Source organism: Solanum dulcamara, chromosome 2, assembly GCF_947179165.1.
Source record: "Solanum dulcamara chromosome 2, daSolDulc1.2, whole genome shotgun sequence".
Classification (NCBI taxonomy): Eukaryota; Viridiplantae; Streptophyta; class Magnoliopsida; order Solanales; family Solanaceae; genus Solanum; species Solanum dulcamara.
The window spans coordinates 7,668,731-7,685,964 of record NC_077238.1 but is presented as its reverse complement, the minus strand read 5'-3'; the positions used below and the strand labels follow the sequence as shown (position 1 = coordinate 7,685,964).

The window sequence follows — 17,234 nt, the reverse complement described above, 5'->3', positions numbered from 1 at the left end:
GGGTCAGATAATGCAGAAAATGTGATAGATGATACCACACTTCCAGAGAAGGTTATAGAAGCAGGTCCTCTTCATGGCATACCAGCAGAACTAGAAGTAAGAAGAATCAGTACTAGGACAACCAAACCTCCTATATGGATGCAGGATTATGTAGTATCTAAGAAGACAACAGTCAGGCATATGTGTTTCCCATTTCTGATTTCATCTCCTACTAATTTATCTCCCAACTATCAAGCATACTTAAGTGCATTTTCAGTTGCACTTGAAACTCAATCATTCTAAGAAGCTTCTAAAGATCAGAGGTGGGTTGAAGCAATGGAGAAAGAGATACATGCCTTGGAAGAGAATCATAACTGGAATATTGTTGATCTTCCAGCTAATAAGCAAGCTATAGGTTCTAAATGTATATACAAAATTAAGTACAAGTCTAATGGTGAAATTGAGAGGTTTAAAACTAGACTAGTGGCCAAAGGATACAATCAAAAAAAAGGGTTGGATTTCCATGATACTTTTTCACCAGTGACAAAGATGGTGTCTGCTAGAACTGTGATAAGTTTGGATGCATCTAAGCATTGGCTTATCTCACAAATGGATGTTAGCAATGAATTCTTACAAGGGGACTTATAGGAAGATATCTACATGCATATGCCACAGGGATTCTATAAAAAGGGAGACAAGAAGGTCTGCAAGCTTGTCAAATCTCTATATGGATTGAAACAAGCCTCAAGGCAGTGACCATTCTCTATTTACAAAGAAGGTAGGGGTAGACATTGCTATTATACTAGTGTATGTGGATGATTTGTGGATAACAGGTAGCACACATGAATTGATAGAAGATGCTAAAAGGACATTGCATGCTCACTTCAAAGTTAAGGACTTAGGAACTTTGACATACTTTCTTGGCATTGAAGTTATGAGGTATGAGAAGGGAATACTCCTCAATCAAAAGAAGTATAGCTTGGAGTTAATTTCATAAGTAGGACTCGGTGGTGCAAGACCAACTTCTACACCATTAGAAGCAAATCGCAAGCTCACAACAGTAGATTATGATGCTCATGTGGGAAACAAAGCTGATCCTGAAGTAGAAGGCTTGGTTGGGTATCAAAAATTAATTGGAAAATTAATCTATCTCACTATCACTGGGCCAGACATATGTTTGTTGTCCAGGTACTTATTCAATTCATGCAAAGGCCTAAACAATCTCATTTGGATGCATCTATAAGAGTGGTGAGATATTTGAAAGGATCACCAGGTCTTGGTCTATTCTTCCTATCCAATACAACATTAGAGTTAGCTATATATTGTGACTATGATTGGGAAGCCTGTACTAGTACTAGAAGGTCAGTCACAGGATATGTAGTGAAGTTAGGGGGTGCTCTTTTGTCCTGGAAATCAAAGAAGCAGCAGACAGTTAGTAGGAGCTCAACTAAAGCTGAGTATAGGAGCATGGCAATGGCAGTGGCTGAACTGACTTGGGTGTATGGGCTGCTACAAGAATTAAACTGTAATGTTCCTACTTCTGTTACATTGTACTATGACAATCAAGCAGCATACAGATAGCCTCTAATACTATATTCCATGAAAAAACCAAACACATAGAGATTGATTGTCATTTTGTTAGAGAAAAGATCAAGAGTGGGTTTGTTCAACCATAGTTTATTCCCACAGTTTCACAAATTGCAGATGTGTTAACTAAGAGTTTGGGTGTTGCTCAGCATAAGTTACTGGTTTCCAAGCTTGACATGTTCAATGCTTTCCACACACCAGCTTGAGGGGGTGTGTTAAATAATGTTGAAGTAGTTAAATGCTGAGATGAAAGTTAGTTGGAGATTACTTGATGAGTTGGAAGTTAGTTATAAATTAGACTTTGAGTTTGTTAGTTTGTTATAATAGAAATCAGTTACAAAGTTAGAACAAGTTAACAGTGCTCTATATAAGAGCATATATAATGCGTTGTGTAAAGAACACAAATGAAACTCTATTCTCTCTACTGCTGCTTCTTCTCTTCTTCATCCTCTTTACTTGGTAGATAGTTGGTTACAGATTGATAAAAAATTTAACTCAAACTTACTTGTTTTGTACTATTGAATTTCAGGAAGTGGAAGCTAATGTTGAACACTCATCAGTAGTTGTTGACTGCATGGATTGAAACGATTTGTATTTAGTATCAGACTTGTAGTTTATCTTGTATAATTAGATATTTGAATGTGAAGAGAACCAGATAATGTTGAGTATGAATAAAACATGTCAAGATGAAGTAAAATGGATATGGGGGATTCAAATAATTGATTCCAATTTGTACACAATGAATGTTTGAGGAAACCTTCTCACAGAAACAGTGTATTATTAGCCTTTCCAGTAATGGTGAATTCATATAATTGTTTCCCTGCTTTTCAGGGTGAAACAGTATGTATTATTAGCTTTTCCAGTAAACTAAGCAATTAGGCATTGGAAATTTGTCACATTCCGTACAAGCTCCAATAAGTATTTGGCCTATCTCACAGAAAATATAATCAGATTCAATCGTATGTTCAGCAACTGCAAACAAGCTAATGAAGATGGCTGAGAATTACGATGCCTCTTTCAAGTTGCTTGTATTATTTCCCTGATATCACACCCTTGGATTGTGGTATTGCTGGAGCCATACCTTTGGTGAAATTATTCATGATATACCTGTAACGAACAAAATCGTATTTGTATATATGGAAATGCTCCACATCAAAGAATATAACCTTTTGCAGTTTCAAATGTGCTATCAGATTGAGCTCCAACTTCCTACTCAGACCAGTACTCCAGTGGTCTTTAGAGACCATTTCTGGAATGATTCTCCTCACTGAACGATCTGCACTTTGCTGGCACAATCTCCCATTTCTTTCCAACCAAAGACGATATACATACACAACATGCCATTGTCATTCTAAATACCGTTTGAAAATGAAAGTGATCAAATCTGATTTACAACCATCGACGTTGATGCAAGAAGTCATCGGGGTAGGGGCGGGAAACTGGGGATGGAGCCGCATTATCAACTGGAGATGGAGATGGAGCCATGTCCATGTGAGTTGGTGGTGATGGTTTTTTTTGTTGAGTACGCCACCACCATCCGATTGAAGGTGTGTGATGATAATGCCACCACCATCAGGGCCATAATCGAATTGAAGAAGTACCAAATGACTCCTTGTTGTTTTCTGTTTTGGGTTCTCTTGCAGTAACGATGCTTATGCAAGTACCCAACAACAAAAACAGACATAATAATGTGCCACTTCTCGACAACGACGACATGTTTCAGAAGAAAGAATGAATAATTATCTGAGATGGAAGGAACAGATATATATATAGCGAAAGAATTTCATACGGTACTTCCAAATCCTTTAAACTTATATGAATAATTAGGTGTGATTTGAGTTGATATAAATAGGCAAAGAATTTAGGCGATACTTCCAAATCCCCTTATACTTCAAACATCTACTTCTATCCAAATTAGGATTTCTATTTATGTCATCACGTGCTCCTTTTAATAAATTTATAATTCAAGACTCGTAAACAAATTGTGTTGCAATCAAACTATAACTCCTTCTCCTTAATCGATTTGGATGAGCCTGCTTTGGTTTTGGAAAACATATCATACTTATTCTAAAGGCATAATATAGAAATATGCCCTTAACTTGGCCTCATTTCACATTTATGCCCTCCAACTTTGGGTGTGTACAAGTAGACGCTTAAACTTGTATAAAATTAAACAAGTAGACACACATGTCCTACGTGGCACAATATACGTAGGATGCCACGTTTGACACAAAATTGCCATGTAGGATGTCATGTAGAACGAATGTGTCTATTTGTTCAAGTTTTGGATAGTTAAAGTGCCTACTTGTACATTAATAAAGTTAGATATCATAGTTGTCAGTTGAAGCCAAGTTAAATGTCATATTTATATATAATACCTATTCTAAAAGTAGGAAGCCCCATTGTTGAAAGTTGATTTACGAAATTACCCTTCAAAAGTTTAGTTACCGTTTTGACCTTTATTTTGTACAACAGAAGGAAAGAGCAAGGATGACATATCGTTAAATCATACTTTTAACGCATCATATATTATTTAATTAGTGGGAAAATAATCAAGAACCTATGTTTAAATATTTGTGTTGTTATTGTGGTTGGACATGATACGAAAAAAGACATTTTCCTGTTCATGAATATGGCTTATATGAGTCTACCACACGTCAACGGATCAGGTCCCTTGACACAACAAGAATAGTACAGAAGATAAAATATTTAAAATAAAGAACACAAGAAGTCTGCATGGAAATTCCTTGCTCAAGGGAGGAAAAGATCACGATCAATCTCTCGTAATTTCAACTCAACTCCATTCTCATCAAGGAGCAAAGATTCAGAGGTATAATTTTTACCGTTTATGTTATTTTGGTCTATCTTAGAGTTTAATGTAACTTTTTTAGGAATAAATTTCTTTATTTTATAGATTATTTTTTTGTGGTTGGTGTAGTTCTTTATGCTGAGATTTTGACAAACATTTCTTGTGTTTATGGTTAAAATTTTTTAGTCACAATTCCTATTAAATTTTACAATTAGATTTTGATAAATATCTGACAAAGTTCAAAAGTGTTTATTTTTGACAAACTTAAATGATCAAACCTACCCAAATAATACTTAAGGGGCTAATTTGAACCTGCTACCAAAGATAAAAGACCATTTTAAAAAATAAAAAATCATTCAACTGTAAGCATTGTGTTTGTATTGGGCATTATTAGTATATGAATCGTCAATATACATTTTACTTCATTTAGACATGTTTAATTCAACACGTAATATTTTTCTCACATTTTAGCTGACATTTAAATATTTGATTAAACTAAAAACGTTTATACAAAATAATGGAGAGTTTTTGGCCAAAATCATCCTTAAACTATACACTAAATTTAGATTATATTCTTAAAATATCATTCTTAGCAGAAAACATCCTTCAAGGGTGTAAAATTTAACAACTTTCATCCTTCCATTAGAATTTGTCATGAAACTAACATATCTCACAAAATTAAGTTACCACTTAATATTTATTATTTTGAGATACGTCAAAAATATTATCGTGAACTTTTTCGATAATTGAGTTTAGCATCATGCAAAATCTTTTAATTAACAATTTTTTCATTTATTTTTCTTGTTATTTAATATAAAAAAATTTGTCAATTGAAATTTGTTTCTTCTCAATTGAATCTACTAGAAGCGGTATTTGTTGAAAACTTCCACTTCTAATAATGGAGAGTGAAACTTGAATGCGAGACATAATCGGAATTTTAATCACCTCAATATCAGTTGCCCCCAAAAATTATTGATCTAACTACAATTTGACTTTGAAAAAGATGAAGATAATTAAGCTCCAACTTATTTTCGTTGGTAAATGAAACGAATAGAAGATCGTGTATCCTCACATCTTCCTAACATTTTTTGTTTCCGCAAGAACTAATGTCACAATTTTTTAATATTCCTTTCTTTAAGAGCATTTTATAGCATGTAATGAAATTATGCAGGAAATGTTTTGTCAATAGTCACGTGAACTGCACACATTTTTGTAGGATCCTAGTTTTTTGACAATATCTAACAAAAGAATGAAAATTATTAACTTACAAATACTTGATGAATATTTTATGTAAAAAACAATATTTTAAAAATGTAGCTTAAATTTGGGGTATAGTTTAAGGTCAAAGCAATGGATCTACTTTAGATATTTAGTTTCAGATTATGTTAAAATTGGAGGAGAAGAAGTTGTAGAGAAGGAATATTTTCTTGTTCTCATTCATACTGTGTATAATACACTTATATAGAACTATACAATAGTTGTAACAGAGATAAAGGGAAATGGTTATATTTGTCCTACTTGAATTTGTACAAAATTTTATTCTATTTGCCCATAATCATATGGGCATAATCATATTTAAATATGCAGAAGATTAATGTGTATTGTATTAAACTTGCAGTATTTAAATGTTGTGTATGGATGCAAATATGCCACGTTTGTATGGATGGAAATGGGCCACGTATGTCTGCAAATGTGGGAAACTGAAGAGTTTTACTCTTCAGTTTGTTTTCTTCTTTCTTCTCTTCTCTTTCACTCTCTTCCTCATTGCTTCTTCTTTCACTACTCATTTCTTCTTCTCTTCTTCTGTCATGTAGGTGTTGGACTTCTCCAACATCCCCCCTCAAGTTGGAGGGGAGAGTGATGACCCCCAACTTGTGTAGAATCGATTGGTGAGAAACCCCAGAAAGGGGCTTAGTGAAGAGATCGGCAAGTTGGTCTTTAGAGGGAAGAAATGAAAGGGTGATCAGACCGGATTGAAACTGTTGGCGCACAAAATGGCAGTGTATTTCAACATGTTTGGTGCGCTCGTGGAAGACCAGATTGCGAGCTATATGGATGGCAGCTTGACTATCTGAGTGGAGCGGAATTAGGAGTGAAATGGGAACTGAAAGATCCTCAAGAAGGCGAACTAGCCAAGTAAGTTCGGCAGTAACACGGCGTATAGACCGATATTCTGCTTCGGTGGAGGACAAGGAGATCGAGATTTGTTTCTTTGATTTCCAAGAGATCGGAGCACCTCCGAGGGTGATGAAGAATCCACTAACCAATTTACGAGAATCCTTACAGGATGCCCAGTCCGCATCGCAAAAAGCTAGTAAAGAAAAGGATGGATTGGAGGACAGTAGTATGCCTTGACTTGGATCTAAGCTCAGATATCGTAAAACTCGTAAAGCACCCAAGAAATGTGACAAACAAGGTCGTTGCATGTATTGACTTAGAGTAAGGACAACAAATGATAGATCTGGGTGAGTGTTGGTCAAATAATTCAACTTGCCTATCAAATGGCGATAAAGAGTGGGGTTTTCCAAGCGAGGACTATCATCTGCTCGAAGCTTGAAAGAGGGATCAAGTGGAGAGTTGACTTCAGGCATATGAGAGACACTGAATTCATGAAGCAAATCCATGGTAAATTTTCGTTGATTCACAATAAACCCATAGTCTTCTCGCAAAATTTCTATGCCAAGAAAGTGGTGAATTTCTCCCAAGTTTTTCACTTTGAACTCTGTATTGAGAAAACATTTGATATTTTTGATTTCATTCAAATCATTCCCTGTAAGAAGAATATCGTCGACATATACTGCTAGGATGGAAATAAGTGCCCCATTGTGTTTAAAAAGAGAGAGTAATCGTTTAAAGAAGAGAAATAACCTTTGAAGGCTAAAGCTCCTGCAAGCCGAGCATACCACTGCCTTGAAGCTTGTTTTAAACCATATAGAGACTTCTTCAGAAGACAAACATGATTAGGACTAGGAGGTGTCAGTCCTGTGGGAAATTTCATAAAGACTTCTTCTTGGAGGTCACCGTGTAAAAATGCATTGTTGACATCTAGTTGTGAAACAGACCACTTCTTCTTAGCTGCAATGGTAAGTAAGCACCGGATAGTGGTCATTGTTACAACAGGTGAAAAAGTTTCTCCATAATCTATACCTTCTCTTTGTATATCCCCCCTTACTACTAGTCTGGCCTTTAGTCTTTCAATGCTACCATTTGAGAGGTGTTTTATTTTGTATACCTATTTGCAAGGTAAAGCTCTCTTCCCTTTAGGTAACAAGACAACATCCCAGGTGTGATTGGTTTCCAAAGCCTAAATCTCTGAGTTCATGGCCTCTCTCCATGCTAGATGTTGAGAAGCCTGGCTATAGCAGCTAGGCTCAGTAATATTAGAAAGGGAATGAAGTAGCTGCTGATTGTTGAGGGATAAGGAGGAGAAAGCATATATGTTAGACTTATGAGGATGATCAAAACAAGCTTTCCATAGATTAGTGAACACCACACTATTGCAAATGTAGTCTCTTAGATACCCAGGTTCATGAGATATCCTGCTAGACCTTCTTGGTATATCTGTTATAGGATCAGGGGTAGAAGTATCTGGTGCAGTAGAACTTGGATAAGCATGGTCAAGGTGTGGTAAGGTAGGTGGATGAAGTGTAAATTCAAAATGTGTGCTATAATCAGAAATAATAGGTGGAGGTTCTGAAGTTGTTGCTGGAAAAAAAATCATCAACAGGTGGGGCTGAGTGACTGTGAGGGGAGAAATCAGAGTGATGATCTGAGGAAGTAGGGGAGTTGAAAAAAATAGGTATGTGTGAGGTATCAGATGAGTTGTAAGGAAAATGTGATTCATGAAATTTGACATCCCTGGATACAAACACTTTATTTGTATCAAGGGATAACAATTTGTATCCTTTTTGCTGTAAAGGATATCCTAGTAAAACACAAGCAGTAGCCTTTTCATCAAACTTGTTTCTTTCTTGTGCCAGGGTGGAAGCATAACATAAACATCCAAAGTTCTTCAAATGATCATAGGCAGGCTTTTGTCCAAACAGTACTTCATAAGGTGTCTGTCCCTTTAGAACACTAGATGGCAGTCTATTGATGATATGAGTAGCAGTTAAAACAGATTCTCCCCAGTAGCACATAGGCAATTTGGATTGAAACATCAATCCTCTGGCAATTTCTAAGAGATGTCTATGTTTTCTCTCATCAGTTCCATTTTGTTGGGGTGTAGCTACACAAGTCAATTGATGCAAAATCCCCTGAGAAGCAAGAAATGCTGATTCTTGTGTGCCTTTTCCCAATTCCAAGGCTTTGTCAGACCTGATCATTTTGACCCTGACATTGAATTGCCTTTCTACCATAGATAGAAAATTCTTCAGTACAGGAAAATCATTACTTTTAGTACTCAGCAAGAATGTCCATGTCCCTCTACTATAATCATCTACTATGGTGAGAAAGAACCTGAAACCATTGTAAGTACTACACTTGTAGGGACCCCAAGTATCTATATGAATGAGGTCAAAAATGTGTGAGGATTTTATGGTGCTGGTAGGAAAAGGTTGTTTAGTTTGTTTAGCTCTAGGACAAATATCACAAATAAAATCAGAATTAGATTCAGAAGGAAGAAAACTTAAATGCTTCATTACTGAAAATGGGAGGTGTCCCAACCTGACATGCCAAAGCTTTACATTAGGAGCAGCATTAACATGTACTGAATTAAAAACTGAAGTTGATTGTGAGATGGGATTTCTTTCTTTTGGAAATGAAGATACATCACTTGAATTGAAAATAATTCTAGACTTGTCACTATTGGAATCCAATAAATAGAGTCCCTCTCTAATTTCACCAAAAACTTAAGGACTCTTCATTGAAAGGTCCTGCAAGAAACATCCAGTAGCAGTGAATAGGACATCATATTGAAACTGCACACAAAACTTGTGAATTGAGAGTAAATTGTACTTAAAATCTGGCACAAGTAGCACATCAGTTATGACATGTCCTGGTAAAATGGAGATGCTGCCTACATGGGTCACACTTACCTTGAAAGAATTAGGTAAGTTAATATTCAAAGGTATAGGGAGAGGATTTAGAAATAAGAAGGAATTGGGATCAAAACACATATGTTCTGAAGCTCCTGAATCAATTATCCAAGTATTTTGTTCAAGATTAGTGAGTACAGAATTTGAGTATTTAAGAATGGTACCAGTCACTGCATTTGCATTGATTCCTGCTTTTCCTGTTTGTGTCAACTTGCTTTGCTTGTATATTTGCATCATTTTTTCAATCTGTTGCTTGCTAAACTGTTCCTCAAGAGTTCCATCATTGATTCCAAAATCTGTCTTCCCAATGTCTTCATCTACCTGCTGAGTCAAACTTGCATTTGCCTTAATTTGTGCCTGATAGTTCTTGGAGTTAGTGAACTCAAAATCTGCAGGAAATCCATGCAGCCTGTAGCAATCATCATGCATATGTCTTATTTTCCCACAATAAGTGCATGATAGATTTGGGTCATATCTTTTCTTACCCTTAAACTTGTTCTGTGGCTTGTCAGATCTCTGGTTCTGGCTTGGATTGGTGTACCTCTGATATGTGTTTGTGCCTCTTATTATTTGGTGTTTGAATCTCTGTGCATTTCTTCCCTGTCCACTAGCCATGAATGCTGCAAATTCAGCAATTAGTTTGTTGTTTGGCTGTTTTGCTTGACCTATTGCCATGAATGATCCAGAATCAGAGGTGAGATTTGTGTTTGCATACACTTCCCTTTGGTTTTCATCCTGCAAAAGTAAGGAATATGCAACATCTATTCCAGGTAAGGGATTCATCATGAGTATATTTCCCCTTGCCTGGGCATATACATCATTTAGTCTCATTAGGAATTGAATCAACCTTTGATCTTCCAGTGATTTTGTTAATTTTGCTTTTCCATCACAAGTGCATTCACATGAGCAACAGACAATCACATTTATCCCATCTAATTCATCCCACAATCTCTTAAGTTTGGTGAAGTAACCTGCAATGTCACTATTCCCTTGCATTAGTCCTGTTAACTCCTTTTGTAGGTGGTAGAGATTGGCATCATTTGATTTGCCAAATCTCTGTTCTAGACTGTCCCAAAGTTCTTTTGCAGTTTTGGAACTCATCACACTATCTGCAATATCCTTAGACAGTGCATTTGATATCCACCATATGATCATATCATTCACACAACTCCATTGCTCAAAGTCTGCAGATTTCAGATCTGGAGCCTTGCAGGTTCCATTGATAAAGCCAAGTTTCCTCTTGGCTGATAGAGATAAGAGGATAGATCTCCTCCAACCTGGGTATCCTCTTCCATCAAAGACAGCATTGACTAGAGTCATACCAGGTGAATCTGAATTGTTTAAGTAATAAGGATGGTTGCTTTCATATGTGATTCCTTTCTCACCACTTCCTGACTTGATTTCAATTGTTTCAGGCATTCTGGTTTGCTAGGAATTATGAAGATGATTTTGATGTTTTGACACAGATTTGGATCGAGCTTAGGATTGCTCTGATACCATGTTAAAATTGGAGGAGAATAAGCTGTAGAGAAGGAATATTTTCTTGTTCTCATTCATACTGTGTATAATACACTTATATAGAACTATACAATAGTTGTAACAGAGACAAAGGGAAATGGTTATATTTTTCCTACTTGAATTTGTACAAAATTTTATTCTATTTGCCCATAATCATATGGGCATAATCATATTTAAATATGCAGTGGAAGATTAATGTGTATTGTATTAAACTTGTAATATTTAAATATTGTGTATGGATGCAAATATGCCACGTTTGTATGGATGAGAATGGGCCACGTATATCTGCAAATGTGGGAAACTGAAGAGTTTACTCTTCAGTTTCTTTTCTTCTTTCTTCTCTTCTCTTTCACTCTCTTCCTCATTGCTTCTTCTTTCACTGCTTTCTTCATTTCTTCTTCTCTTCTTCTATCATGCAGGTGCTGGACTTCTCCAACAGATTAGTCATCGAATTAGTCATTTAGAATTAAAATGCCAAATATTTGACATAATTTCACAGGTCCTCAAAAGTCATTACCCTACCGGCACAAAAATCAAAATTGATCGCATACCAGTTAGGATTCATATTTATGCAAGATGATTATAATATCTTATACACTAAACCTCACTAAATTAATATTCGGTAAATTAATAATTTCAATAAGATAAGATTTTCTTTCGATCCCGACTTAGCTAATGGAAAAAATCAATCAATTCAATAAGATAATATACTTTCAGAATATCTCGTTATAAATATATGGTCCATTAATAGTATAAATCCTCTTAACAAGGAAATTAGTTAACTAGGCAAATTTTACAACTTATTTATTGAAAATAACTACATTTTAAAAATATTAGTAAATGAATGGTATCCTATATCATTTCCTAAATTATCTAATTTTATCCCACATTTAGCATACTTTGATTTTTTTTTCCTTTTTTCTTTCAGTTATATGATACTTTCTCTCTCTAAATTCAAATTAACTAAAAGGTGAAATATTTATTTCTCTCTATTTTTCCCCATTCCTTGTAGAGATAAGATTCTATGTTTTCCTCCCACATGTATTCATCTTTTTCTCTTTCTATTTTTAAAAAATTGTAGCATTGTCTCTGTATTTTGTATTTATTCCTTTTATTTTCTCTTTAATTTGTATCCACTCCAAAATAATGCTAATTAGAATTGTATTTTATATTGAAATTTATATTTTTAGGCAATTTTGTATCCATTTAATCCTTCATTCGAATAGATATAGAATTTAGTATCTCTATTTTTTGTATTCATACGAATACTCATGTGTTTTCAAAGTAAATGGATACAAATATTTTTACCAAACCAATTGAAATTGTATTGTTTTCTTTAAATGGTTGTATTACGTATCGAATTTGTTGCTTTTTTAGAAAATTGTGTCACACCCCGGGAGGGTACCCTAGACGTGGTCGGCACTCGAAAACCATTTCTGGCCTTCAAGCGAACCACTTGGTCTAATCACACTTTCATTCAGTTACACTCTATTAGCGGAAGACTCAAATCATAAGAATACTATTCATAATAAGGCCAAAGGCCAACCACATCTCCATTCAACAACTAGAAAAATAAAACTAGTCACAACGAAACAATTCAGCATCATCCACACTCTAGTCTATGAAGCCTCTATCAACAATATAAGAGGTGTCAATGACAGATTCATGGCTATCACAAATCAAAATAAAGGAAAACTAACTCAAAGCTGAAAAGATAATTGTGGTATCCTCCGAAAACAAGGAGGACTCATGTAATGACCCTCAAGGTCATTTTTGAAATTTTTGTAAAATGACCATTTTACCCCTCTCTTTAGATGCCCCGAGTCATTTTTAATTGTTACCGGGTGTTGATTTTTAGAAAATCCTATGAAAAGTTAAGTCCTTGGAAATTTTGAGTTTCATAAGCTTTAAGTGTTAAAAAGTGGTATTTGGGGTCAATTAGAGCTACGGGTCTCAGAATGGAATTCCGTCGATTCCAGCAGCTCCAAAATGTCGAAATAGGCTTAAGAGACTTTACGGAATCAGTTTTGGAGCTGTAACGAAGATTTGAGGCCTTGAGTTGAGAATTTGAAGAACTTTAAGGCAAGGTTTGACTTTGGTCAACTTTTGGAGTTTCGATGCTCGAAATGGAATTCCGACAACTCCGTTGGATTCAGGAGATGGGTTTTGGTCTAGAAGAAGTGTTGGTTGAATTTTTAGAGGTCCCGAGTCCATTTTGGTATTTTAAAGGCCTAAGTTAGTTTAGTTGCGACTTTTTGAGTTTTGGGCTAACGAAATCTCGAATTCAAATTCTGATGGTTCCATCAGCTCCGGAACGACCAAATTAGGCTAGTAGCACTGTTGGAATGACTATCGAGTCAATCGATACGAGTTTGGGGCTATTTGGCGCTTTTGACTTTGAAACTTAGCCTATAGTTGACTTTGGTCAACATTCTTGGAAAATGCGCTCGAATAAAAATTCTGACAGCGCGGTTAGTTCCGGAATGTTGATTTTGGTCTAGAACGACCCTTCGTTCGCTTTTTGAGGCTTCCGGACTAATATCGAGGCCCGCTGTGAAATATGACTTAAAATGACTCTTGGATGTGGGACCCACTTTTTATTATAATAACCTCGTATGAGAATTCTGAATGCGCCATTGAGTCCGAAATATCGAATTTAGTAGGGTAGCATATCTGGTTTATTTTTATCGGATTCCGAACGAATTCCGAGGGTCCATTCGGAGACTTTAAATAATGGAAAACCAGAAAAATTTGGTGCAATAGTGCAGATTTGGCACCAGATTTTCAGATTTTTCTCCTCAACTTTGAACCCTCATTTCTTGAGTTCTAGAGCTCCAAATTGGGTGATTCAAAAGGCAAAATTGTGAGGTTTTTCGTGGAGAACGCATTGGAGAGATTGAAAACTGATTTGGAGCATTCGATTCAGGTAAAAATCGTGATTTTATTTGCAGCAGTATTCATTTTCGGAATGGATTTTTGAAGAACTTTGACAAGTTATTTCTTGACCAATATAAATCCGATTTGGGTGATTCCAGAGGCTATCTTGCGTGGAAATTTAAGGAGAACATCGTGGAAGTTTCAGAATCTGTTTTTGGTACGTCGTTCGAGGTAATAAATTGATTTTTAGCTGCAGATTTAGTGATTTGCGGAATGAAATTTTATTGAATTTTGAAAGAGTGTCTTGGTCAATATAACGTCGTTTTGAGTGATTCTTGAGGCTAGATTGTGGGGTTTTTCGCAAGGATCATCATAGTGCAATTTGTTTGGGTTGAAAGAGTCTCGTATTTCCAGAATCTACTGATTTCGATGCTGCCATTTTTGATCCTTTAGTCCGAATTTATGAGTTTTGGTTGTTTGATCGTCTTGCGTAATTTCCCACCCCGAATTGTATTATAAATCTGATTTTTGAGCTTGGGGTGACGTTTAGAACCTGTTTTGGGGGTCAAATCCGGAATTTCGTATGTGGGTCCCACAATTCCCGTTTTCGACCCAAAAATTAGTCCATTTCCAAAAATTATGAAATTAGTGTCTAAACGACCATATCGACGTTGTGGTTCTATTTTTGACTGTTTGGCAGCGTTCCGAGGTCGTTCGAAAGGGAAAAGCTTCAGCACAGTGATTTAAAGCTCGCGTGTTTAGCCTACAGGTAGGCTACGGTTTACCTTTCTTTAGATTGAGTTGGAATGTGTGAAAGCATGTTGAAATAGTTGGGATTTTGGTTGGGTAGTTTAATTGTATATCTCAGGTGTTAGAAATCATATTTTAGGCTTGTTATCGGGTTTTTCGGGTATTTAGAAGCAGATGTATCTTGTCGTTAATTGTTAATATTATAAGAAGAGTTGAATGAGCATGTTGTTGATACTGTGGAATATGTTGGCCTTAGTATAGGTGTTAGAAATCATGTTTTAGGCTTGTTATCGGGTTTTTCGAGTATTTAGAAGCAGATGTATCTTGTCGTTATTTGTTAGTATTATAAGGAGAGTTGAATGAGCATGTTGTTGATACTGTGGAGTATGTTGGCCTTAGTATAGGTGTTAGAAATCATGATTTAGGCTTGTTATCAGGTTTTTCAGGTATTTAGAAGCATGTGTATCTTATCGTTATTTGTTAGTATTATAAGGAGAGTTGAATGAGCATGTTGTTGATACTGTGGAGTATGTTGGCCTTAGTATAGGATGTAAACTTGCTTTATATGCCCGGCGTCGCTCCGGTGGACTTAGATCCCTGTAGAATGGTGTAGCGGGCTAGTGCCTAGTAGTTGGCCTTAGCTAGGCGATACCCTTGCTCTTAATAACACTCCCACCCATAACTCGATATAGTCATAACTTTTGAGATGCGTTGGCAATACTAGAATTCATGATCGTTTGGCTTCGGCTCAGATTCAAGTTTTGGCGGCATATCAGTTGACACATTGGGGAGGAAATTCTCGGTACTGTTGTTGATTAGTTGGAAAGGATATATTCAAAACCATAGGATAAATTATCTATGAGCATCCGGGTACCCAGTCCCGGCCTCCGTACTGAATTATCAGGGAGCATCCGGGTACCCAGTCCCGACCTCCGTTCTGAATTATCGGGGAGCATCCGGGTACTCAGTCCCAGCCTCTGCAGACTTGCTAGTATGACGAGCATCCGGGTATCCAGTCCTGGCCTCGATCATACCGATGTATTACGGCGAGCATCCAGGTATACAGTCCCGGCCTCGACCGCACCGATGTATTACGGCGAGCATCTGGGTACCCAGTCCCGCACTTATGTATTATGGCAAGCATCCGGGTACCCAGTCCCGGCCTTGGCCACTTTGAATATTCGGGCGAGCATCTGGGTCCCAGTCCTGGCCTCGACCCCTAAGTCACCCCTAGATCGATTGACTCTTGGAGATTCTGGGTTTTGGAAATGATATAGTACTTCGGTTCCTGACATCGCATATTCTTGGTTCCTAGCCTTGGTAGTTGTAGCTATTCTGTGTACTCGGCGAACTTATGGGGGTTTGTTCGGGTTTTTATTTAACTTGCGTATGAGTGTCCCGGCTGGGTTTATGGGGGCCCAGTTGGGTATAGTTAGCTGTAGCTCTCGTAGATAGTACTATTTTCACTTTAGATGTTTATGTTGATTCCTATTTAGGCTTATTCCTCTTTTTCATATTGTTTTCACCTTTTCTGCTCAGTCGGTCTATGATGCCTACTGGGTACCTGTTGTCTTGGTACTCATACTACACTCTGCATCTACTTTCGTGATGCAGGACCAAGCACCAGCTACTGTCACGAATAGATCGAGCTTGTTGCAGTCAGATTCGGAGACTAGGGTGATAACTTGGCGTTTTTGGATCACTTCTGTCTCCTTCAGAATAGATGGCCCGTCTTTTGCCTTTTGAGACTAGCCAGTTGTTGTATATATGTCCGGTCCACTTTCGGGACTTGTACTCGTATTTTATTTTGTAGCAGCTCTGTACTTGTGACTTCCAGGTTCTGGGAGGGATCTTTAGTTGTTTAAAACATGTTTTGGTTTACTTCCGCTTATTCATTCTGTTTACTTTATAATTCAATGCTCTTATATAGTTTTTGCCTTCAAACACATTACTTGAAGTTCCGGGTTGACGGGTTGGCTTACCTACTAGAGGGTTATAGTAGGTGCCATCATGACCTACAAAATTGGGTCGTGACAACTCACCAACTAGCTGAAAGTGAATAGATCTTCAACGATGCGCCTGTTGATGATCTCTAGTACCTGTCTCTGCATCATTTCATGATGCAGGCCAAATGGCGTCAGTACGTGGAATGTACGAGTATGTAAAATGCCCGAATAAAACATACATCAAGGTGGGATCAAATCAACTCAGAATCTCAACTCAGAAGAAGGTACAACTCAATCAAGATGTTCTGAGTCTAAACAAAATATAATATAATTTAGACAGGACCAATCACATACAATCCATCCCAATCCATCCCAATCCGACTTAAAGTACTATCAAGACCTATATGGGAGTTTCTCTTATCCGACAACCATCACTTATGAGCCAGTGATAGTACAACAAGCCGACGTTGTTGCCACGTCCGTTCATACCTTGCCAGGGTACGAACGAATCAACAAATCATAAATTCATAACCAATCAAGTCCTATTATATCAGGACAGTAATTTGGAAAACATCCAACTTTAACGGTCCAATTCCTTCCTACGTTTGGCGACGTAGTTATTGAATTTGAGTTATTACTTACTCTTACCCAATTCGGTGCTCGATACTCCTCCCAAGACTCAATGCTCATAAAACTCTATCCAATCAATTCAATCTAATCATATCGACCAGC

The 17,234-nt window shown here is 36.8% G+C and overlaps 1 protein-coding gene across 1 annotated transcript; it reads left to right on the top strand.

The window, feature by feature from the left end:
- The first annotated feature begins 315 nt into the window (after positions 1 to 315).
- On the top strand, positions 316 to 1,560 carry LOC129879837 (secreted RxLR effector protein 161-like). Its single transcript, XM_055953558.1, has 3 exons — positions 316 to 394; positions 981 to 1,093; positions 1,168 to 1,560. The coding sequence occupies exons 1-3, from the start codon at positions 316 to 318 to the stop codon at positions 1,558 to 1,560; spliced, it is 585 nt and encodes a 194-aa protein (XP_055809533.1).
- Positions 1,561 to 17,234: the final 15,674 nt, after the last annotated feature.

Coding starts and splice junctions, on each gene's coding strand:
- LOC129879837 (XM_055953558.1), top strand. CDS start 316: ATGGAGAAAGAGATACATGCCTTGGAAGAGAATCATAACTGGAATATT. Junction 395..980: donor AGCTAATAAGCAAGCTATAG/GTTCTAAATGTA, acceptor TTTCATAAGTAG/GACTCGGTGGTGCAAGACCA. Junction 1,094..1,167: donor ATCCTGAAGTAGAAGGCTTG/GTTGGGTATCAA, acceptor TTTGTTGTCCAG/GTACTTATTCAATTCATGCA.